The following is a 26,261-nucleotide window of genomic DNA, read 5'->3' as shown; positions in this document are numbered from 1 at the left end:
GTCTCTGGGTCTCTGTCCTCTAATGTAGCACAATGAATGTGTGTTTCTGTTTACAGGCCCCTCCTGATCGCCGTAAATTGATTGGTCAGCAGACTAATCAAACCTCGAGCTGTGCAGGGGTCAGTCAGTCCGCCTCAGGAAATGGTGTAGGCCTACCAGTCGAACAGCCAATCCGAAGGCCAGAGGGAGGTAAAGCACCGACTGTACTAACCGCCATTTTGAAAATTGTCTTCAGGAGGTAAACAAAGGCGTGATAATCACATTAGGGATCTGATTTACAAGGCATAATAATACATTTACTTCTACTACTACTTCTACTAATAATAATCATCATCATAATCATCATCATCATCATCATCAACAACAACCTCACCATCACCATCTTCTTCTTCTTAATATTATTGTTCTTGTTATTATTACAGAGAAGCCCTTGTCCTCTATTTGGGTTTGTAATCTTAATACAAGTTCCCACCAGTGAAGTCATTTCCTCCATTGCCTCTGTGTTTGGTATGTGTGTGTGTGTGTGTGTGTGTGTGTGTGTGTGTGTGTGTGTGTGTGTGCAGCATGTGGGGTTGAAAATGTCACGACTGTGGTCAGCGAGAACGAGAGAAGGACGAGCAAGAGAATGCCACTTCCTGTTTGGATTTGGGAAACCAAAGAGAACTCCTCCTCCAACTCTCCTCCTCCTCTCTCTTTCTCCCTCTCTCTTTCCTCCCTCTCTTTCTCTCCCTCTCTGTTTCGAGCAGGAAAAATATGTCTGAAGCCCTTGGAAAAGTGACGTCAACTTTCCTCTCCCACACGCACACACAAACTCTCTCTCACACACGCCCTTACAGGCGCTCTTTTTCTCTCTCTCTCTCACTCTCTCCCTCCCTCCCTCTCTCCCTCTCTCTCACTCACACACACACACACACACACACACACACACACACACACATACACACGCACACACACACACATAGGGTCTGTTAGTTGTTAAACGGAAAGACCATGACCCTCCCCCCTCCTCTCTCTCACACACATACAGCATTCTGTTAGACGAAAGACCTCCCTGTCTCCCAGAACACACACACACACACACACACACCACACACACACACACACACACACACACTGAGTCCCGTTAGACTAGAGGTCCTCCCTCTCCCTACCACTCATTGTGAATGTTAACAGACTCTAGTGATCTGTTCCATGGGAAAACAACCTCTTGCCAGTTTGATATTGACAGACACCAGGAACATAGTGTTGTGTGGGTAAACGGAAGAAATAACTGTTAAGAGTAGATAGCCATTGGCATCAGGGGTTTTGCTGGATGAGAGACATTTTCCCCGAGCGCACTGGACTAGACTGGATGTTTTTCAGCGGGAGCCGCTTGTCCAGGGGTTAGTGGCTGACTTGAGAGGCGAGCTGTTTTTGCTCTCTCTCTCTCTGGCGCGGCCCTAAAGGAAACGCTTGTTCTCGGGCTCCCCCCTCTCGACCCCCCCCCCCCCCCCCCCCTCCCCCTGCTGTGGAGCGCCTGCGCTGCTTCCTGTGGGTAAGGAAGGGACGGCTGAAGGGGCAGGAGAGGGCCAGTGCGGCGCTTACGACTCCGCTCTCTCTCGTTTCTCTCCCCCGCTCGGCTCGCCTCACCTCGGCTGGGCTCGCTCTCACACACAGGGACCGCCGCCGCTGCCGCCGTCGTCCTCGATCGGCTCTCCCGTAGAGTCCTTGGGAAGAGCGGCGTGGCTCCTCGACCGACCCCAGCCCCGGCGACGGCATCAGGAGCGCGAGCGCGAGCGCAGCGCTGGGTCGACCGTCGGGCTCTCTGTCGGGCCCAGGCTCATTTCCTGTCGATGACTGGAGCGCTTCATGGGAGAGAGGAGACTGAGGACTGACTGTGCCGTTTCCACAGAACTGGGTCGGAATTGACATGAAAAAAAGAGGCTATTTTATCTTGTTTGTCTTTTTTTTACTGGAGAAGGGAATTGCTGTTTCTGCCTCCTGGCCATCCCTACTGTGTAAGGTTTAACTTTTTTTGAGTTTTTTGCTGGTTTTACTGAAATGTTTTTTCCCTGTGGTTTTGAGAGTTTGGATCTCTCTGAAAGCTTTGGAGAGAGTGGTTGTGTGTTTCTCTGTGTGTGGGAGAGAAAGATAGAGAACATGTCTCCCTCGTGGAGTTCAGAAGTACATGTTTGAAAGTGATTATTTGCAAAAACATTGAGTCATTTTGTGGCCGGCTTCATTTGATGGGTACTGGTTTGCGTCTATGTGTGTGTGTGTGTGTGTGTCAGTGAGAGTGTGTGTGGGAGATAGTTACTGTGTATTTCTGTGTTCAAGTCAAGGAGTGCTGTTTATTGCACGTGGAATGGGTGTAGACCTTTTGTTTTCCCATTGTGTCTGTGTCTGTGTCTGTGTGTCTGTGTATGAGAGCGCATAACTACCACAAATGTTCTGTCTGCTAAATTTCTTATCAATATGGAAGCATAACTACATATTTGTCTCTAAATTGTCTTTAGGATGAGCATCATTGACGTGTTTAAAGTACTCTCAGTCCTGAACTTCGGACAGTCCTGAGCTTCCGACTGTTATTATGGACACTCTTGAAGCTGATGGATAGTGTTCCACTGGATGATACCCAAAGATCAGCATTATGATGAAGCCGGATAAGAGGATCTGAACCCTGGTCATGAAACCGCTTATCAATTTTAAGCCTAAATTAGACTGAATGTCAACTCTACCTGGAGACAGACTCAACTGAACTTTATCCAGCGGTGAAGGCCACAAGCCTGCTGAGCTTTTCATTTTTATATTTTTTTGGTGTTTATTTTTGTACTATCAGTTTTTTCATCTGCCATCATCATTCCTCACTTCCTCACCCGTCACCATGACGACTCGGGAGACGTAGGTCATTTCCGTTGGCGTCTCCTCGTCCGGCATCTGGTCCTCATGCGGGCCGAGGGCTGACAGCTGGCCGTTTCCGTCCCTCCATCTTGACGTGTGTCTCGCGGCTTCCTCACCATGAGGAACAAGGGGGCCAAGCAGAAGACCTCCAGGAAGAGAGGAGGGGCAGACCACGCCTTCGGCTGTGACCTCATAGAGCATCTCCAGGCAACTGGGCAGGATGGTGAGACTCTAAACTCTAAGAACTGCTCTGGCTCTAACTGTCTGTCTGTCATGTGTCAGTTGTCTGTTTGTCTGGATATCTATACAACATCTATCTGTATATCTATCTGTCTGTCTGTCTGTCTGTGTATCTATGCATCTAACTGTGTGTCTGTCTGTTGGTATATCTAACTGCCAATCTATATATCTATCTGTGCCTGTCTCTCTCTCTCTGTCTGTTTGTCTGTTTTTCTGCCTGCCTGCCTTGCGGTGTCTCTGTCTGTATATCTGTGTGTTTGTCTGTCTGCCCATCTATCTGTGTGTGTGTGTGTGTCTCTCTCCCTCTCTCTGTCTGTCTGTCTGTCTGCCTGTTGTTGTAACACGCAGTGGGTTGACTGGCAGGTGATTTTACCAGCTGGTTGATTGATGAATTGATACGTATTGATTGAGCATGATGTCTAATTCAAAGCTCTAAAGTTGAAAGTGGAGCAACCGGAATGTGAGGTCACCTAAATCAAACAAACCTGGTCTGGTCTAGTCTGGTCTGATAACTAAATAGCGAGCCTATGAGTTTCTGTTATTCATAAAAGCCTATAAGTTGGGTTATGTTCCAAACATGATGTGCAAAAGATACATATACAGTGCCTATAGAAAGTCATCATACCCTTTTGAAATAGTTACTTTTTTTTGTCTTACAGCCTGAAATCAAAACCCATTTTTAAAAAAATCTTTTCCAGTTTTATTTACAAATGTAGCTGTACAACATCAAAATAATGGGAAAAAAAGTAAACAGTTCTGAAAATTAATAAAAAATGAAAAACTAGAATAACAGGGTTGGAAAAGTCATCATACCCCTGACTTAATACTTTGTAAAGCTTCCTTTTGCTTTCATTACAGCCATCAATCTGTTTGGATATGTCTCTATTATAGCTTTGCACACCTAGATAGGGGAATATTTGCCCAATTTTCCGTGCAGAAATGTTAAAATTTAGTCAAATTCTGTAGGGAATGGCGATGGACTGCTCTCTTCAAGTCAATCCACATATTTTCTATAGGATTTAAGTCAGGGCTCTGACTTTGCCACTCAAGGATATTCACCATCCTATCCTTAAGCCACTGCTTTGTTCTTTTGGCAGTATGTTTAGGATTTTTGTCGTGTTGGAAGGCGAATGAGCTCCCCATCCTCAGCTGTTTAGGAGAGGGACGCAGGTTTTCCTCAAGAATTTTGGTGTACTTGGCAGCATCCATTTTCCCTTCTATCCTGACCAATTGCCCAGTCCCCGCTGAAGAGAAACATCCCCAAAACATAATGTTGCCCCCACCATGCTTCAAAGTAGGTATGGTGTGTTTTGGGTGTGTTTGGGTGTGTATACTGTGTTTGGTTAGCGCCTGGAGCTCAGTCCAAAAACTTCAATCTTAGTCTCCAAAAAGTTAGATCTTAGTCTCATCTGACCATATCAGCGTTTTCCACATGGTAGCAGAATATTCCAGATGTGTTTTTGCACTGAACTCCAAGCGCAATGTTTGGCGAAAACCAACACAGTACACCACCCAAAACACACCATACCTAGTGTGAAGCATGGTGGGGGCAACATTATGTTGTGGGGATGTTTCTTTTCAGCGGGAACTGGGCAATTGGTCAGGATAGAAGGGAAAATGGATGCTGCCAAGTACGCCCACATTCTTAAGGAAAACCTGCGTCCCTCTCCTAGACAGCTGAGGATGGGGAGGTCATTCGCCTTCCAACACGACAATAATCCTAAACATACTGCCAAAAGAACAAAGCAGTGGCTTAAGGATAGGATGGTGAATATCCTTGAGTGGCAAAGTCAGAGCCCTGACTTAAATACTATAGAAAATATGTGGATTGACTTGAAGAGAGCAGTCCATCGCCATTCCCTACAGAATTTGACTAAATTTGAACATTTCTGTACGGAAAATTGGGCAAATATTCCCCTATCTAGGTGTGCAAAGCTATAATAGAGACATATCCAAACAGATTGATGGCTGTAATGAAAGCAAAAGGAAGCTTTACAAAGTATTAAGTCAGGGGTATGATTACTTTTCCAACCCTGTTATTCTAGTTTTTAATTTTTTATTAATTTTCAGAACTGTTTACTTTTTTTCCATTATTTTGATGTTGTACAGCTAAATTTGTTAATAAAACTGGAAAAGATTTTTTTTAAAATGGGTTTTGATTTCAGGCTGTAAGACAAAAAAAGTAACTATTTCAAAAGGGTATGATGACTTTCTATAGGCACTGTATGTATCTTTTGCACATCATGTTTGGAACATAACCCAACTTATGCATTTTGAAAAAATGCAATGTCTACCTTAATATACAGATCTCGTCAGTTTAATTACATCAGATGAGAGATTAGTGTAGCAGAAAGCATTTGACATGAGGAAGTGACGTGTCAGTTGACCAACCCCAAGCCTCGCCCTCTTCACTATGTCACAGTGAGGACTTTGGAGGACCTCGGCCAATTTTGTAGTGTCCATTCTGCATGACGATACACACGTTATGCGAATGCTATTCTTCTTTAACTAAATAACTAAAGAGTTCAGAATGGTTAAAACATATTGTATAAGTGACATCTGATACCCTGGCTGTGTGAAAGACATGGTAACGTTAACCACACATAGTTTAGCATTGAGCCTAGGCTAGGCTGCTATTTTGCAGTAAAGAAATCTGAGTTTGTACGAAATTGTATGGAAATTTGTGCCTATGACTAACAAAAAAACACATAACTAAACCTGCTTTCCACTGTTGAAAGCATATGTGGCATGAGTTGGCAGTGCTGGTTTTGGCAGGCAGTTGTTCTCCTCTCTTTCCAGTAGCGTTACTGCATATTGCCACTGGATCTTGTAGTGGTAGCCTACAGAGTACTGGCCTACTAAGATGACCAGATGTCCGAGACCAAAACCGGGGACATAATCCCAAAAATGTGGAAAAAACGGGGACATTTTCAGTGTGACTATCAATGTGATTGAAATACACACATACATAGTTTTATCTAAAAAAAAAAAAAAAACAGGAACATAGGTCGTTTTTCTGTATTTTCCTGGGGACAAAAACAGGGACTGTCCCCTGAAATCGGGGACGTCTGGTCACCCTAGCCTAGGCTCCAGAGTACTGGCCTACTTTCAACCCCGCTGGACACTGATTGGTCAGCTGAGAGCTCCGCAGCAGAACAAATAGATACATTTAAAGTTCTGTTGGATATCATTCCACAGCCCTCTCTGTGCTTCACGAGTTTTGCATCCTATGTTGCGTGAGTCCATTTCTAGGTCAAAGGGGCTGTCTGTGATTCTAATCCCACTCTAATCACACTTTTGGTCAGAGTCAGCTCAAAGGGCCCGTTGTATGCGTTTCATGGGTTCTGTTGGATATCTATATGTTGCGTCCTGGATGCAAATGGAATACAAAGGAGGTCGAACCTAGCATCCCAGAGGCCTAGCATCCCAGAGGCTGAGATAAGCGTCCTAGAGGCTTAGCCTTGTGCTCTGGAGGCTAGCGTCAGGCGCTAACACAGGCAGTGAGGATTAATCTCAGCACTCCTCTGTACCCCCTTTTTAACATACCACCACAGTCCCCAAACCCCAAAGAGTCGTATCATCTTATTGTTTCACTCTGGGCCTGTTTCAGTTCTATTGTCATGCCTTGTGCGCTGTGCCTTGTGAACTTTGACCTGGGTTAGGTGCTCCAGGACCACACACTTCCTCTCTGCTTCCAGAGGGGTCACGCTGGGATGCGATGCGGGTGGCGGTGGAGTGGGGAGGACTGTATGCTTCGGAAGTGGCCAGAGGAGTCGTCTAAATGCTGCCTGTTTACAATGCAGCTCTTCCTCTCTGACAGGGACCTGGTGTTGTGTAACAGGTCAGGCACGTGTGCCCGTAGTCCCACTCCATCAGGACCATCCTCCCGTCCGCCACTGCCCCTCCCTGTATGCTGGCATGGCAAGGGTGTGGACCATACAGGAGATATTATAAAGCCTTATCATATCTGTGGTGTGGACCATGGGTATCCCCAAGCCTTTTTGCCAGGGCTTCAGCCCCAAACGTTATAAGTTTAAGCCCTGGGTAATATTTGTTACAGTAGACTGACAAAAGCGTATCGCTCTGTGAAGCAGCTAATGAAAATAAACACAGGTCTCCCTCCCTCTCTCTCTCTAGAATGTTAAAAAAAATAATATTTATGAGGTCACAAAGGAAAGCAGATGACTCAGGAAAAACTCAAACAGATCTTCGATAGAGAGTTCACAGGTCTTTTATGATTGTTGGCTTCTGATGGTGGCTTGCTATTTCATGAAAGTCTCAAAAGACATCTCCAAAGATATCTTATATATCCATGTTCTATGTCCAGTCAAAAGAAAACAATGCAAAAGCTAACTTTTTTATGGTTCAGTCAGGACCACTTTGTCAATAAAATATTTTTATTTACTATTGCATGAAATACATTCTTGGCGGTATGTTCTGTTCTGGGGGCCCCCTGCCCTTCCATGTTCAAACATGGAAAGCCCAAGGCAGGGAGAGCAGCAATAAACCCCCCATGGGGTACAGAACAGAACAAACATCAATGACACAACATTGATAAGTCAGAAGTATGAGGGGGTTAAGGGGAGGAGGTGGGTGGCAAAATTGCAGAAAAAGCAGGTGGCAGCCGATTGGCAAAGGCAGTTTAAATAAGCGCTCTGAATGATCTCCACCAATGAAAGCAAGGCTAGGCCGGCTGGCACTCAGTTGGCAATCAGCTGGCAATCAGCTGGGCGATTAGATTGACAGTCAGCTGGGCCATTCAGGGAAGCTAGCGAGACTCCGTGACCTGCCTGAACTAACGCTGTGCTCCATTTATGGATCTAACTTTTTGAAAAAGAAAGGATTAGGGCAACAAAGAGCTGGGGTAGCAGTGAAGAACACTTCTGTTGCTGTATCAGCAGAGTGCCACTGACTGTAGGTTCACAGGACCCTTTTTGGGAAAAGCAGGGAACATACAACTATTTTTAAAATATAAAAAAAGGTCCTCTGTTCCCCAGTCCCATACAAAATGGGACTCAGGGAACATAGGTACGCTCCCATCCCACTAGTGTACATTTTTAAGTACTGTATAAGCCCCCAATGTTTTCAACTCTTGCTATCGCGTTTGGTGCGGACCCCATCCTTTATGTGTCACTGGGCTTTGCAGACCAAACACCTGGCTTGTTTATCTGTGTAGCACACTTCATACACAGAGACCAAACACCTGGCTTGTTCAGGCAATGCTGGTCTATTTATATAGCACGCTTCATACACAAAGGTCATTCAGTGTTATAAAAAAAATCTATACAAAGTTATTAAAACAACAATTACAGTGTGTGTGTGTGTGTGTGTGTGTGTGTGTGTGTGTGTACGGAGGGTGGTGTTGCAGCAGCTGTGTAAGTGTGTGTGTGTGTGTGTGTGTGTGTGTGTGTGTGTGTTTATGTGTGTGAGAGTGCTGCAACAGCTATAGATGTGTAAGTGTGTGTGTGTGTGTGTGTGTGTGTGTGTGTGTGTGGTGAGGACTGCCACAGCTCTGTCTGTCTGTGTGTGGGATGGTAGATACGCTCTAAGTGTTGAGAGTGTTTACGCTAGTTTTATTTGTTTGTTATCACTGTAAACACACATCTCCTCTGATTGAACTCCAATGCTGTAGCCAGTGTCACTGAGAGAGGAAAGTCTCAGATTACAAGCCATCCTACAGTGGCACAGAATCCCCTGAAGTGATCATATAATTTTATTTCAAGAAACATGCATGAGCTATTACTATTCATTCATCTATACGGGCGTACTTTTTAGGGATGCTTTCGTGTAATAATACCATGCTAAAGCTGATACTGCTGATCTGAAGAAGAAACTAATGTGTTGTTAGCAACATGCTAATTGTGTAATCGAGAATTGATAGTCAAACTGAAAATGTCCCCGTTTTTGAAAATGTCCCACAATGTTGGGTTTATGTCCCTGGTATTGGTTTCGGACTTAGCCACGAGACCACTGGGGCCTGGGCTCCACATACTTTTTGAACATCAAACATGTAACACAAATCATGTCCACCCTCAGCTCATGGTAAATCTTCACCCCATGGTGAGCCTGTGCCAAAGCATGGAGACAGACAGCAAAGGGGCAGGATTGAATTTGATCCAATCACATTTCTTTATTTCCATGGGGTCCAGGAGGAATCAGAAACATCTTTAACCAAGGCGTCAGGCATAATCTATCAGAGATATCACTGACCGATTCATTCAGGCATAATTTATCAGAGATATCACTGACCAATTTATTCAGGCATAATCTATCAGAAACATCTTTGACCAAGGAGCCCAGGCATAATTGATCTGAGATATCACTGACCAAGGCGTCCAGGCATAACTTATCAGAAACATCTTTGACCAAGGCCCTCTCAGCTCACACTGCAGACCTGTCCGTGTCATTTCCCTCATTTCACTATGGTAGATGGTTGTTAGTATGGATTACTGAATAGTTTTAGACATAGATGTACCACTGTACAGATGGATAGATGGTTTTAGATTCGACCATATGGATGGATAGATGGTTTTATAAGTACGGCCATATGGATGGATAGATAGTTATATATGTACGCCCGTATAGATGAATGAATAGTAATCGGCCATATGGATGGATAAATAGTTCTATATGTGCGGCTATATGGATGGATAGATGGTTTTATGTGTTCGGTGATATGGATGGATAGATGGTTTTATGTGTTCGGCTATATGGATGGATACATAGTTATATATGTGCGGCTATATGGATGGATAGATGGTTTTGGAGGTAAACAAGGAGAGCCACTTTGAGACACACTCAAGGGCGGTGGTTTCCCAGAAGGCTTTGAGTGTTTGAATAGCAGGAAGCCAGATTGTTGTTCACGGCACGCACACACACATACAGGCACACACATGCTCACACAGGGACACACACACAGCTGCACACGGCTATACTTCAAGGACTTCAACAGGGCGTTCTGCCACTAATTATATTGTGTGTATACTGTAAGGGTGTGTGTGTGTGTGTGTGTGTAAGTGAACTTTCTCTATTGTGTATGAAGTGTGTGTACATTGATATATTCAGCAATATTCGTGTGTGTGTGTGTGTGTGTGTGTGTGTGTGTGTGTGTGTGTGTGTGTGTGTGTGTGTGTGTGTGTGTGAGAGTGTGTGTGTGTGTGTGTGATGTTACTGTATTTTTAGTTTGTGTGTGTGTGGATGTGTGTTTGATTGAGATGTAAAACATTCGCATCTGTGTATGCTGTGTTAAATATATATAGGTGTGTGTGTGTGGGTGTGTGTGTGTGTGTGTGTGAGTGAGTGAGTGAGTGAGTGAGGGAGTGAATGTGATTCTGAGTATGTGTATGTGTGTGTGTGTGTGTGTGTGCGCGCGTGTGTGTAAATGTAATTCTGAGTGTGTGTCACCTCCTTCCTCTCTCACAAACAAAGCATTTCCTCCAGTTCCACACTTCCTGTTCTAAAGTTCTAAAGGGGCGTGGCTGAGTGTCTGACTTCCTGTGTTCACAGTCAGAGACACAGAGAAACAGTGAAAGAAACGATTGGTTTGTTTGGTTGGTTAGTAAACAAAGCAATATTTACTATTACAGAATTCACATTCTCTGTCTGTCTGAATAATCTAGTAGTCACCCTCACACAGAGACACACACTCAAATTCTCGCACACATAAACTCTCTTTCTCTCAGACACACATACACACACACACACACACACACACACACACACACACAATATGGACAGGATGTAGACCCCAACTCAGAATAGCCACCTGGACAGGACATGTCCATCTGTGCATGTATGAGTGTGTGTGTGTGTGGGTGTGTGTGTGTTAAAGTGTGTGTATGTTTGTGCTTGTGTGTGTGTGTGAGTGTGGTATATGTGTGCGTATGTTGGTGAATGTTATGGTTATGGTATTTAGCCGACACTTTTGTCCAAAGCCACGTACAAATAACAACAATACCATAGTTAAATTGAAGAGTTAACTATTTAAAAGGTAGTAATACTATATTAAGGATAATAGTAATAGTGAACAACAATGTCAATCCAATCAACAGCTTAATGAAAATAACTAAATACTGCAATATACAAACCATAACGCATAAAATGTGCCTAATAAACTAAATGCATGTTGAACAGATATGCCTGTAGACTCCTCTCGAAAGACCCATAACTATCACAGGAATGAAGAGCACTGGGCAACTCATTCCACCAACAAAGAGCCACTGAGGAAAAGAGTCTTGAATTTGACCAAGCGTTTATCGCTGGACGACACAACAGACGCTCATCAGAAGATCTCAGTTGGGGTTATACAGTACATCTTGATCATTGAATTAAGATAACAGGGAGCAGATCCGGTCAGTGTCCTATAGGCCAAAGCGAGATATTTAAATTAAATTCTGGTCACTATAGGGAGCCAGTGGAGAGTAACTAGGAGAGGAGTTACATGTCCTCTTTGGCTGATTGAAGACCAGGCATGCTGCAGCATTCTGAATCAGTTGTCATGATCTTATTACACAAGCAGGTAGGCCAGCTAACAGTGAATTACAATAGTCCATCTTGGAGATAACCATGACCTGCAGAAGCTGTGTTGTGTTCAATAGGTTCTGTTTAATAGGCTTCTAAACCTTTATTTCCATATTCTCAGACATGGATGAAAACATCCTCAATAAATGAATGAGTGAATCAATCAAACAATCAATCAATCAGTCAATCTGAAGTCTTTCTGTGATATAAATCTATCATGTTGTGGATTAAATGCTGACTCGTCGGGTTCTTTACAGTTCCACAGGTTCTAAGGACGTGTGCTGAGTTCATTGAGGAACATGGAGTTGTAGATGGAATTTACAGACTCTCTGGAGTCACATCCAACATCCAGAGACTACGGTACAAATCTGTCTATCTATTTATCTATCTATCTATTCATCCATCTATCTATCTATTCATCTACTCATCTACACTCATCCAGAGACTATGGTATCCATCTATCTATCCATCTACCTATCTATTCATCCATCTACCAAATCAGCTACCTTCATCAGTCTACACACTCATCTGTTTTTTTCTCTCTTGTCTGTTCATTAATTCTGCCCAAAGGTCTGACATGCATATGTCTGTGTGTGTGTGTGTGTGTGTGTGTGTGTGTGTGTGTGTGGGTGGGTGGGTGGGTGGGTGTGTGTGTGTGTTTGTGTGTGTGCATCTTTCCAGGCAGGAGTTTGTGACAGACTCGTGTCCTGACCTGACCAAAGAGATCTACCTGCAGGACATCCACTGTGTGGGGTCCCTCTGTAAGCTCTACTTCAGAGAACTGCCCAACCCGCTGCTCACATACCAGCTCTACAAGAAATTCACCGTGAGTAGGAGTGAACACACACACACACACACACACACACACACATTACTCATTATACAGACTGTGCTTTTTAATGATAGTTATTTGGCCTGAGGTGTTGACGGTTTAATTGGACGCTTTAATTATCCTCTGGTTTCCCAGGATGCCATGTTGGTGAAGGGTGAGAACGAACAGCTTCGCCACATCCAGAGTGTGGTGAAGGAGCTTCCTGAAGCCCATCTACGGTATCTCATTCACTCACTCACTAAGTCGCACACTCACACGCACACTTACTCATTCCCTTAATTACTCATTCAACCCACAAAGTCGCACACTCCCTTAATCACATACTCACTCACTTGCTCACTTACTGACTAATTCATTCACATACTCACTCAGTAATGCAATGAGACATGAAATATTCATATTCCCACTGTCTCTGTGGTTTGGCTGTTGGCACGAGAGAATACTAGCATGTCTGGATAGATAGATACATAGATAGATAGATAGATAGATAGATAGATACTTTATTGATCCCCAAGGGGAAATGTAAGGTCCCAGCAGCTTAAGACACCACACACAACACACACTGTAACAGATCAACAGCAACAGCAAATCAACAAATCAACATGACTAAAAAGAACAGTAAAATACTAAATACTAAGATAAAGATGCGCATGAATCTACTGAGGATTGCCCTCTGACTGAAATTGAAACTAAGATTTATGAACTTAGAAGGGATAATCACGGTACAACACTGATCTCTCCCATTATACGCTCCCCTCCTCACCTGCCACAGGACTCTGGAGTACCTCAGCAGGCACCTGTCCCACCTGGCGACCCTGAGCCATCAGACCAACATGCACGCCCGCAACCTGGCCCTGGTGTGGGCCCCCAACCTGCTCAGGTGAGACCACTGATGGACATCTGTGTCTCCGTCTCTGATAGACACCTGCATCCCTGATGGACACCTCTGTCTGTGTTGGACACCTCTCCTCTGTCTGTGATGGACATCTCTCCTCTGTCTGTGATGAACAACTCTCCTCTGTCTGTGATTAACAACTCTCCTGTGATGGACAACTCTCCTCTGTCTGTGATGGACATCTCTATTCTGTCTGTGATGAACATGAATATATTCTGTCTGTGATGAACACCTCTCCTCTGTCTTTGATGGAAACTTCTCCTCTGTCTGTGATGGACACCTTTCCTCTGTCTGTGATGAACACCTTTCCTCTGTCTGTGATGAACTCTTCTCCTCTGTCTGTGATGAACAGCTTTCCTCTGTCTGTGATGAACACCTCTCCTCTGTCTGTGATATCCTCTATCCAGCTTTCCTCTGTCTGTAATGATGGACACCTCTCCTCTGTCTCTTATGGAAACTTCTCCTCTGTCTGTGATGAACTCTTCTCCTCTGTCTGCGATGAACACCTCTCTGTCTGTGATGAACTCTTCTCCTCTGTCTCTGGCAGATACCTCTCCTCTGTGTTCTCATGCTGATAGCATTTAATGTGTCCTACAGCATACAGTATGCTCATGCTCTCTCTTCCTCTCTCCATCCCTCCCGATCTGTCTTCTCTTTGTTACACTCTCCATCCCTCACTTCTCGCTCTGCAGGTCTAAGGATATGGAGGAGGCCACGTCCTGCACAGGTGACTCTGCCTTCATGGAGGTGCGCGTGCAGCAGAGCGTGGTGGAGTTCATCCTCAAGCACACGGACCAGATCTTTAACACCGGCTGCCCGGACTGGGACCTGGGACCGCCCAGAGAAGGTACGGTAGAGCCCAGCAGACTCACTACTGAGTGCGCACAAGTCAAGTCAAGTCAAGTCAAGTTTATTCATATGGCACATTTCATACACAGATGTCATTCAATGTGCTTTACATGAACAAAACCAAACAGTGTAGCAGATAAAGGCATAACTGGGCAAGAGGAATCAAAACAAAGATTGTTAAGACGGACAATCTTTGTTTTGTTCTTCTGATGAAGTATCTTGCTCTGTCTTAACAATCTTGGGTACGCAGGGCTCACAGTACTGGTGGAAGATGCTTTTTTAGGAGCGGGGGGCACTGTTTTTGCCTTTTTATGTCTTTATTGTTATGATAGGACAGTGAAGAGAGTGACAGGAATCAAGTGGGAGAGACTCAAACTCAAACCTGGGTCCCCATGGGCACTTGGACCCGAATGTGGGGGCTGTATGGGCACTTTGACTAGTGGCGCCCTAGCCCCCCATGGATGATGTTTTTTTTTTTTTTTTTTTTAAAGATTATTTTTTGGGCTTTTTTTATGCCTTTATTTGGACAGGACAGTAGAGAGAATGACAGGAAGTGAGTGGGAGAGAGTCGGGGTGGGATCTGGAAAGGACCACGGGGCGGGAATCGAACCCGGGTCGCCAGCGTACGGTGCAGGTGCCCCAGCCAGTTGCGCCACTGCCGGGGCCGATGTTTTTTTAATTAATTAATTATTAGGGGAGAATTAGAATGGATGTGTATTCAGAGGGAGAAAGGGTCCGGAACGTTAAAGTCTAGACGGAACATTACAGTTAAACGGAATGTTTAAGTCTCAGTTTGCCTCCCTTCCTCTGTGCTCAACCAGCTTCGGTGCCGACGGTGGCGGAGAAGTACGCTACACTTCCTGTTCCCTCCTCCACTACTTCCTGCGGCTCCCTGAAGCTCATGTCCCTGGAGGAAGCACAGGCGCGGTCACTAGGCGCCAACCACCCTGCCCGGCAACGGGAGAACAGCCTCCCAGACACGCGAACGGCGGCCACACTCTACCACACCGTCATCGACCTGTCTGATAGCAAGTATGTAGAGCGGCCCACAGCTCCCACCATATGGGGCCTTACCACTGCGTGGTATCGACTCGATTCGACTCAAATTCGACTCTACTCTATTTTGGTACCGGGTGTTTTCCACTGCAACAAAGTACCCTCATAAGCTTAGTGATTGCCATAGCAACACAACTGTGAAAAACAACTGTTATTAACGTCACCTTTTGGTACTGTGAGTAGACTAGTGAGTAGACTCGAGTCAAGTTGAGCTGATACCATGCAGTGGAAAAGACCCAATAACCTGGACTCCTTATTGCCATGGGCATTTACACGCACACACACACACACACACACACACACACACACACACACACACACACACTTACTCTTGCTCTCTCTCACTCTTTCTCTCAGACGCAAGCTTTCCAGCAAATCGTCAAAACGTTGGAAGTCGATCTTTGGTATTGGTCGCCCAAAGCTGAGCCGCAATGGGAGTGTGCTCGTGAGAGCCCAAGACAACGGTACACACACACACACACACTCATACATGGTGCCTCTCTATACAGAGCAAAACTGTCAGCTGTCAAACACACACACACATACACTATTTCTCTCTCTGCACAGATGGATCTTGTCATTCTCCTTTTTCCTCTATTCTCCACAGAGAAAGCTGCAATCCGTCCATCCAAGAGTATGGACTCCATCTGCTCCCTCTCCCCAGGTGGGCTTTCTCCAGATCTCTCTCCCTCTTCCCTCTCATCCTCTCTCTCTCTCTCGCTCTCTTTTCTTTGCTCCCTCTTGCCAGGTGGGCTTTCTCCAACTCTTTCTCTCTTCCCTCTTCCTTTTCTACACCTGTCTCTCCCTCTTCCCTTTTTCTATCTCTCTCTCTTCCCTCTCATCCTTTCTCTCTCTTTTTCTTGCTCCCTCTCTCCAGGTGGGCTTTTTCCAGATCTCTCTCCCTCTTACCTCAGACTTTCTCCAGCTCTAGCTCTCTCTTCCCTCTTTCCTTCTACTTCCCCCTCTCTCTTCCTCTTATCTCTCTCCCTCTCTTCCCTCTGTCTCTATTATCCTTTTCTCCATATAGTATATACTCTTAGAAAAATGGTGCTATATTGAACCAAAAATGGTTCTATTGCATGCCTCATATATAGCTCCCCTAAATGATTCTTTCAACCGTTTTGAAGGGTTCCCCTTCAACCCTAAGGGTTCTTTAAAGCCTGCATGGTTCTATATAGCACCCCAAGAACCCCTTTTAAGAGTGTCGTTTTCCTCTCCTTCATTCACTCTTGTCTTTCTTTTAGTCTTGTTCGTTTGGTACTAATGGGTGCTTTTGCACCAAGGCTATTGTTTCATAGTTTGCTTTATTCTTTCTTCATAATAATAACTTTTGTTAGTTAAATAGTTAGTTTATAGAAATCTATAGGTATGCCATAAATGTTGGTGACATCAGTTTTAACCTGCTTGTTTCCCTGACAACAGATGACAACATGCCCTCATCTGGCAACAGTGGGGTAGGTGGTTCGGGGGGAGGGGCTTGCAATGGCCTGCCAATCAAATCCCGGACCCTGGGCTCAGAGGCAGACTTCAGCCTGTCAGACGAGAACCTTAAAGTGTGGGGCTTCAGTCCCAAGAGCCCAAAGAGAAGTGTGTCATCAACTGGAGGATCGCCGACGAGCAGCGCGACTGCCTCAGCTTCAGGACCAGCAGCGACCGCTTCACAGAAGGCCCTGCCAGAGCAGCTCAAGGTATGTGTGTGTGTGTGTGTGTGTGTGCTTGAGAACGTGTGTCTGTGTGTCTGTGGGTGTGTGCATGCTTGAGAGTGTGCAGTCTTGAGGGTGTATGTGTGTGTGTGTGTGTGTGTGTGCGCATGTACTCTTGCCTGCAGAGCCTGAAAAGGAGTCCTATATAGCTGAACTTTGCTGCACAAGGATGTCTTTATGAGGGGTTTTCATTTTGAGGTTTAGCGGGAGGTCTTAGGAATGTTGCCTGTGAACCCTGAAGGAATCACAACCACAGCCTCTTTCCAGAGGTGGAGGTCCTGTTTATAATGGCTCACGCAGTCTAAATCGTTGCTGATTTTTTCTTTCTTTTTTTTTTAGGTCTTCAAAGGGGATGAAGCTTCTGGCTCCTTCCGGCCGACCTCTCCCAAGAACCGACGCATGCTCTTCTCAAGTTCCTCCCATCACAACTCAGGGGGAGGGGCGACTGTGGTTGGCTCTGCACCTCATCTTTCCTTCTTCCCGCTGGAGTCCCCTTCCTTGTCGCCGCGGCACCAGCGGAAAGCTTTAAACATCTCAGAGCCGTTTGCTGTCTCAGTGCCGCTGCGGGTGTCTGCTGTGATTAGTGCCAACAGCACCCCCTGCCGGCCAGGTGGCGCCGGTGCAACTAGTCTTCACCCAAACCCGCCCAGTCTGAACCCAAACCCAAGTGTTAAACCTGCCAAAGTGTCTAGCTCCTCTGAACCTGGTTACTCAGGGGGACAGAATACAACTGATATCAGTTCAGGCTCACAACCCAGCCCAACCAAGGAAGGGGGCGAGAGCCTGAAACCACAGTCAAATGCCAGCAGGATGCCTGCCAGCGGTGTTGCAGTTGACAGTCTAGCGGCAGCTTCCTGTCCCATTAGTGTCAGACAGGAAGAGGGCGCATGCCGTCCAGATAAAGGAGCAGATCGTGATGGCCGGGCAGCTGGCCGTCACCCAGCGGAATGTCTTCTACCAGGACTGGAGGACATTTTATCCAACATGGAGGCTATTCCCTCTCAGAACCACAACCCTAAGATTCAGGGTGAAGGTTCCATTCCAGAACCCCGTGCTTGTGTTCCAGGCGATGGTGCCTCCAATGAGAACCTCGATCCTAAAGTCACCAAAGTCCATAGTCCATCTACAACTGGTCCATCTAGACCTGGTCCATCTTCGCCTGGTCCATCTTCGCCTGGTCCATCTTCACCAGATTCAGTCAGACCTGGAGTAGCAGTGTCACCAACCCTGGCCCAGAAAGCTGATATTACATCCAACCCTGGCATCGATCGCCCTTTATCAGAGGCATTGCCCACGCAGACTCCATCGCCTCAACCCAGCCCTAAACACTCCCCACAGGCTCAGCTATCTCAACCAGATGACGTCAGCACAGTAAAACAACGCGCACCAGAATCTGATGTCAGCACAGTAAAACAACACGCACCAGAATCTGATGTCAGCACAGTAAAACAACACGCACCAGAATCTGACGTCAGCACAGTAAAACAACACACACCAGAATCTGACGTCAGCGCAGGAAAAGACTGCGCACCAAAACCAGATGACGTCAGTAGTGGAAAAACTAAAGCACCAGAATCTTACATCAGTAAAGAAAAGGAATGCGCACCAGAATCTGACATCAGTACTGGAAAAGAACGCACACCAGAATCTACCACAGATGGTGATTCAGCTCGCCTCGCACCAGAGTCAGGGGCTGCTGAGAATGTACAGCTGGTAAATCTCCATGACGATGACAATCTACAGAATCTCCCTGGTAACAGAAACCAGATGGCAACAAAAACCAAGGGAGGAGCCCAAGGTCAGACACTGGAAGGCAAGTAATACTCTCCAACCTTTGTGTTATATTCAAAATGAGATTAGATTAGGAAGAACTGCAGGTGAATGAAGTGTTCTGCCTCTAGCATTTGACTGTGGATCCCACAGCTATAGTGCATGCTAATGTAAACATAGCCCCTACTGAAATGATAACAAAGAGAGAATAGAAAACTGGTTGCATGTCTGACTTTGTTGTTATTCGTCTGTTCATCCAGGCTCTGTAATGACAGTATGGCCTGAAGATGAACTGAGGATTATGGAGAACATTCCAGAAGAAAACTTGGCCCCTGTTCAACCTTCAAACTTGAGCTCTGAACCTCTCAAGACAAATGCCCCCTCAACTTCCATAGAGCAATCAGTTCAGATACCAGCAGGCCAGACGACACACCAAGCCCCTCTGCTGCCAGAGTTTGGGCCTGCTCTATCACATCTGAGTGCTCTTAGGGAGACCGACATTCTCAGTGACCATGAGGACATACTGACCTCCACAACCAACCAGTCAAGCACCCTGGCATCATCAAAAGATGTTCAAAAGAAGCCGGCTTTGTTGGAGTCTGCGATATCACTGCAGACTTCCTGTGAAACAGCGGGGAAAGCCAAAGACTCCAGTGCTGGTAGGAATGACATGGCAACTCAACAGACAACCCCACCAGCTGACAAGGCCCTTGGTGACTTGAACGCTCAGGTTCCTAGAAAGACGCCACTGGGTGAGACTCTTCAGGAGGAGGAAGACGAGAAGAAACTGGATGTCCGGCGTGGAGGGAAGGAAAAGAGGAAGAAAGGACGAGAGAAGGAGAAAGGGCTTGACCAGGTGGAGCCCTGGGATGATCTGATGCACACTGAGTGGGTGACCAGTCCGCTACATACGCCAACCATTGAGGAACTGTTTGGTGATGTGATCAATTCCCATGCAACTGCCTCTCAGTTAGGTCCTGAAATAGAACATCTCTCCCAGGAGAAGATACCAGAACTTTCATCCAAGTTGACTGGAGTCTCCCATCGAAACAAGGCAATTGGCTCCCGTAGAAATTCCTCACCCGTCATCCAATCTCTCCGATCAGAGGGGAGACCTGAAAACTCCCAGAATCCCCCACTGCAGTTGGCACCCAAAGTTCCAGCCTTGGCTGTCCCTGTCCCAAGGAGGATCCAGCGCCAAGCATCCCACGACTCCACTCTGTCTCACTCCGATCCATTGCGTCCCAGCTTCTCAGAGCAAAGGCCTGGAACCAAAACCTCCAGCTCTGCACTGACCCCTGCCAGTCGCCACCGTCCTTGCTCTCTTGACCTGGACCGTGACCTTGACTTTGTCTTTGACCTCCATGGCAACATTTCATCTCAGCAGAGGGTCATTAGAGATATTTCCAACCAGCCGACTTCTCATCCGAATGTTCTGGATCTTTCCACCATGAAAGGCCGATGCAACCAGGTGGAACGGCGAGATCCTAGTGGTGCTTGTTGGCAACGAGTCAGCAAAGGTACTGCAATGTGTCACAAAAACAATTTTTCTCAGCATCTCTGATTGCATTTGGCTTTTTCAGCTCTAACTGCAGTGGAAAGTTGAAAATATGCACATATATTTATTATATCGTAATACATGTCAAATAACTAATGTCATATAGCAGAATCTGACTCATTATGTGTTTCTGAAGGTGGCAGCGCCGACTTTTCTGAGGAGCTGGAGTTGTTCCTCTGCAACCCCCGGGCCCCAGCCAGACGGAACTCAGCCCCGCCTCCAGTGGGAGTGGCCTCTGTGCGAGCACCGCTCACCATCCGGACGAGCCAGGCAAAAGCTGTGCCTGTGGTCCCACCCAAAGTCCAGTACAGCTCCATGCCCGTAATTATCCTCCATCTTAAATTACCAAATAGGCAGAAAAGACGTAAATATTCAAATGCCTTTGCCTTTAAAAAGTAACTTTTGTGTAGATTAAACCAAGTTACCTTTGGCTCACTCCAACATACCTCAAGGCACCATTCTCTGCTGCTCTTTCTAGGGACAAACAGTACCTCAAACAGCATTGGTCTTGTTCAGATTTATGAAATAATGGTTAAGTTAATTTCCATTCCATTAATGTTTGTGGACTACAAGTACATTTTACTTCACAGCCCTGCAGTCATACAGCCCATGTGTTATTCACCATTATAGATACAGTTATTGAGGTACATCACATCTCTGTACACAGGGCTCGGCCTCCTCAGATCTGAAGAAGCTTCCAGAAGATCAGAAGAAGGGTCCTGAGAATCGGAAAGACTTCAAAGCGACAGAAGAAAAGCCACGTGGAAGCACTGCCACGGCAACCCCAGCCCCTCTTCCTTCCCCATCCTCCCGTGCCAAGGAGGAGCGTGAAAACCGTGAGCCTGTTCCCCGGGTAACACAGTCGCCAACAGCAGCACCGGCCGTGCCATGCTCCCCCTCGCCCACCTCCCCAGCAGACCCGCTGGTGCTCCGGAGAAAGCACTCCCCCAACGTCGAGCCCAACTACCCCGACCAGATGCACCTCCCTCTCCCAGCCGCTTCCCTGCTCCGCCAGCGGCCCTCTTTCCGCAACCGGCCCCGACCGCAGAGCCTGGTGCTGTTCAGCCCTCCCTTCCCCATCATGGACCCCCCCAATGCCCCCACAGCCCCACCTTCCTCCGCGCCACATCACGCCTCCGCCTCTCGGCCGGATCGGCCCCACAATCGGACCGCAGCCGGGCTGGGCAGGGCGGCCAGCTTCTGGGACAGGCCCTCGCATCGCCAGGAGGAGACCAGATCCCGTCGGGACAAGACGAGCGGTCAAGCCTCAGACGTCCCCTCTAAAGACCACGTGGATAATTGCAAGGCGCTGACTGCTGATGGCGGCGTGGTGCTGAGAGGCGGTTCTGCCGGGTGCAGTAAGATGACCCTGCCCAAGAGCGGGCAGCGGCTGGAGACGTCGCCCGGCAGCTGCTTCTACCAGCCCCAGAGGCGCTCGATGGTGCTGGACAACCGCAGCAGCCGGCAGATCGAGTGAAGGCAATGCAGACAGACTATATATATATATACCAGAAAAACACTCAGTGAGCGCAAACCTCCGCCAAGCGAAAACATAACCGCCTCATGGATCCAGACGGTGATGCGGATCACAAATTTAATCGTTTCTTCCTTGGATCATTTCAGACCTTCCCTGAAAATGTAATCGAAATCCATCCATAACTTATCTTGCGAACAAACAAACAAACAAACAAACAAACAGACAGACAGACAAACAAACCCAGATGAAAACATTAGCTCCTTGGTGGAGGTAATGAATGACTGAATGAATGTTAATGCAGAGAGGTTATACGCAGATTAAATCGAGTGATGTCAATGCAGACATTTTATATACAGATTAAATCAAGCGAAGGCAATCCAGACAGGTTATATACAGATTAGACTGAGTGATGTCAATGCAGACAGGTTTGCGATATATATGAATCAGGGGAGTTTTCTATGGCGAGATGATGAACTCATAGCCATCAACAAATGAAGTGCTGTGGGAGCTGTAGTTACCCGGGGAAGAGGGGTGATGCTTGGGGGGGTTGAGGAGTGGAACGACTGTAGATCTACAACCAATCCAGAAGCCTCAAGGATGCGCACCATCTCATCAAACATCAATCCAGACACGCTGAAGCTGGAAATGTCTGAGAGACGAGATCCTGTCCTGCTAATGACGTGTTACTGTACAAGAGTCACAGCAAGAGAACTCATCACAGCAGTAAAATACCCAATCCATCTCCCCTGGTGTGAGAAGTGATAACCCCTGTCAGTTATGGAGACAGCCTGACAGGCAAATCCATTTGACATTCTAAACCATTAGCAACTTAAAGCTCCATGAAGTATTTGAGTTCTCAGCGTGTTCTGTTCCCCTGTGACCTCAGTGTTGGGAATTCTCAGACAGTTCTATGTTCTGAGTCATCATCTATCATCTATCATCAAGAACCGGGCATTTGTTCTCGTGATACTGTAACGCTCCATGGCTTCACAGGTTGGAACCGGCCTTCGCTGCTGTAACATTATGACGGAGGATCGTAGAAGTGCTGCGGCAGGCACGTTAGCGAGATGTCAGGTTATCGTTCAAGAACAGAGTCAGCACCACTCACCCTCTCACAGAGAGTTCATCTCAATGCAAGCTTTACTTGTACTGGAATATGCCATATGGATGCTGTTTGTATGAATATGTATATGTATGTATGTATGTATGTATGCCTCTACAGTATGTATGCTGGTTATGGGGATAGAGGCACTTTACTGAGGAATCAGAGTCCCACCCCCTCCAGAGACCTACAGATTAAGCTGAACTGGAGAGCAGGACTGGACCTTGACTAGGTGAAGTTAGAAGGAAGACAGAAATTGATAGAGAGAGAGAGAGAGAGAGAGAGAGAGAGAGAGAGAGAGAGACTAGAAAGTGTGTAAACAGAGTAAGAGGAAGATAACGACCCAACACATTCACTACTGCGCCAGCCTCACTACATACGCACTGACATATAACCCTGATAAAGGGGTCATGTTTTGTCTGCCAGTCATTATCGGAAAATAAGTGCCGACTTTGGGAACTGGGAACAGGACCCTGATGGGGGTGGTGGCAAAGTAGTGGTTAAGGAGCTGGGCTAGCGTGCAGCAGCCTGAAAGTTGTCGGTTCAATTCCCGGCTTCCACGGTTGTGCCCTTGAGCAAGGCGCTTAACCCCAAATTGCTCTGGGAACAATGTATGTAATGCCTTGTAATATAGTTGACATACTGTATGTAAGTCACTTTGGACAAAAAGTGCCTGCTAAATGTAATGTCTAGTGGGGGGTCATGCTTTGTCCTGAAGGGAATTATTTTTCTATAATGACCGGCAGACAATATGTTGTCCCACTTATTATGCGGCTACTTGGCAAAATGAGAAAAGAAACTTCACACAATGTCTTTTTAAAATAATTTTGTTACCGTTTTAGAGCTTCTGCAGAGAAACTCATTTTTCATTGCGATAAGTGAACAGAATAATATCAAAGATGTGAATCAGAAGCACAAAACCTGTTGCCACTGACAACAGTCAGCGGTCGAAATATCGGACCTCCATACATTGGTAAGGTCCGTTCATGCTGTTGGAACTCTCTGCATAATTTTGAAGAAGCCGTATAATAAACTCACTACACACAGATTATCCAATAACCCTGCTAAATGCTTACATCACAACCCCAAACACACTACAGACACACTGCCACGCAACCCTGCTAAATAACATACTAATATGTGCTGTACGAAATCCTAGGCTGTAGTTTGCTCCCCTACACAGTCGGTCAGTAGGAGAATCAGAGAGATGCGTTTTGCTGTATGAAATCCTAGGCTGTAGTTTGCTCCCCTACAAGACAACGTTTTCAGGACTGACTCCAACTCCCAGAATGCCTCTCACCCCTACGCCTCTGACGCCAATACTGAGAATGCCTCTCGCCCCTACAGCATTGACTCCAACTCCCAGAATGCTTCTCGCCCCTTCAGCACTGACTCCAACTCCCAGAATGCCCCTCACCCCGAAAGTACTGACTCCCACAATGCCTCTCGCCCCTACAGCAGTGGTGATGGAGTTCTGGTGAGCATCTGCTCAAGGCTACTGAATGATGTCCCTCCTCTCGGGTAGTTTCATCAGGGCACACAGTCTGGTTTGGATGCCTATCAGAGGAGATTGCCGGGAGAGAGCTTTCATGTGTGGGTAAACTACAGAGAGGGCGCCACCCTTCATGCAGTGTGATAAAACCACCAGCAGAGGGCAGTGGTAAGGTGACTCAAGCGCAAGGTAAACACGGCAGAAGCTTGGGCTGTCGTTTGGGTTGAGTTTGGGTGGAAAAACACAGAACGGATTAGAAATGGTCTGGTCCTGAACCATCCTGGACTTGAATCTGTGTATGGGGGGCAGACAGATTAGGAAAGAAAAAACGTGCAGTCAGGGCAGGGTGAGAGCTGATGTGGTGAGCGTCCCTTTCTGTGCAGCTGGGTCCCTGTGTGTGCTCTGTAGAGGCTCTGGCTGAAGCTGTCCAGTGGACAGATACATAGTGACCCTCCAGGGATTCTCAAATGGGCCCAAACTCCGTCTGTATGGTGCTGGACGTGAGACTGTGTGCACAGTTTCACACACACACAGATTCATGGGTATAATAAGCTGCTAGTGGCTCTGAAACACTGAAGTATTACTGGACAGAACTCTAAAGTGAGGCATTATGTAATTGGCTAATGAATTTAGCCAATTTACGCACATTTGCAGGCTTAGGGCAGTGTGATACACAAGTGAAGTCAGCACAGTCTGAGGTCAGTCTGTGTTGCTTCCCATACCATCCCCCCCCACCCCCCCATCCACCAACTATGTTGTACATACTGAAAGGCAATAACACATAACTAAATGACAGCCTTAAATCATGGCATAGCTGTTCTCCTGTTCTAACACACACACACACACACACACACACACACACACACACACACACACACACACACACACACACACACACACACAACTAAACAACTGTGTGGGTTGATGGATGTTTTGAACGTTGACTAGTGATTCAGGGTGGTTTGGCGTTTGGGCACTGAGATGGTTTCACGTGTGGAGACGTGGATAGGAGATGGAGGTGCCATTTTATCCTCCCCGATGAGGAGCCTGATTGGAGGGCCGAGCTTGGGGAGGATGGCCCTCGCAGGAACAAAAAAATCTCAGGCTTCCCACAAACAGCGCTACGGTCTGCAGGGTCCAGAAAACTGACACTCTGCCAACGTCTCATTATCAGACGACTTTTGCTTATTCTTTGATCTTATTTTGTCACTGCTTCGGTTGTGCCTATGTCAGGCAGTATTTCTAGTATTCCACATGTACAGCTGTGTACAAAGTTATATTTGATTTATAAACTTTTCTTTTGGCTGGCCTGGAATTATAATCCACAGGATTTGATTTATAGCCTTCACATATTAAATTTATGGATACATGTTCTGTGTCCTTACCTCATTGATAAAACTGGACAAATGTCTCATCAAGCAGATTTTACAGACATGTGTATTTGAGTTTTATTTGTTATCGTTAAAGTTGTATTTTAATTCTCAGCAGCTACATAGTATTGCTGAGCTGAGTCAAACATGTTTGGAGCAAAACAAAGATGATTACTCTTAACTGGAAAGCCATAACAATTAAAACAGAACAGCCATTTTAGACTTTTAAATGTGTTTATCAAGTTCTAACTGTTGTCACTTATCTAAAAGTGGCTACTGTTTGTGTTAATAAAATCTGTTTAATAAATAATAAAGAACTCTATGTATATTAGCAATGTACCTGTCAATCACTCAATTTCTACCGTACTTCTACTCTCTCTCTTTCTCTTTCTCTCTCTCTCTCTGTTTCTATGGCCCTTTTATTACCCATCTTTCAAATTAAGGCTTCATAATAGTTATGGGGTGAGGGTGGGGAGGGGTCATTACAACATTATTACTATAATATTAGGTCTAGATA

The 26,261-nt window shown here is 46.1% G+C and overlaps 1 protein-coding gene across 1 annotated transcript; it reads left to right on the top strand.

The window, feature by feature from the left end:
* The first annotated feature begins 1,836 nt into the window (after window positions 1–1,836).
* Window positions 1,837–26,139, top strand: arhgap31 (Rho GTPase activating protein 31). The gene is made up of 15 exons (XM_062537162.1): window positions 1,837–1,997; window positions 2,496–3,103; window positions 11,898–12,000; window positions 12,322–12,466; window positions 12,608–12,690; window positions 13,245–13,352; window positions 14,060–14,214; window positions 15,038–15,248; window positions 15,630–15,736; window positions 15,880–15,936; window positions 16,695–16,960; window positions 17,315–18,788; window positions 19,006–20,265; window positions 20,440–20,624; window positions 20,971–26,139. Exons 2-15 carry the CDS (start codon window positions 2,998–3,000, stop codon window positions 21,778–21,780), a joined length of 5,070 nt encoding a protein of 1,689 aa, XP_062393146.1. The 5' UTR covers window positions 1,837–1,997; window positions 2,496–2,997; the 3' UTR covers window positions 21,781–26,139.
* Window positions 26,140–26,261: the final 122 nt, after the last annotated feature.

The sequence above is a fragment of the Sardina pilchardus genome, chromosome 5, assembly GCF_963854185.1.
Source record: "Sardina pilchardus chromosome 5, fSarPil1.1, whole genome shotgun sequence".
Taxonomy (NCBI): domain Eukaryota; kingdom Metazoa; phylum Chordata; class Actinopteri; order Clupeiformes; family Clupeidae; genus Sardina; species Sardina pilchardus.
Note: the sequence above shows the minus strand (reverse complement) of the source record. Positions and strands in the feature narration are given on the sequence as shown.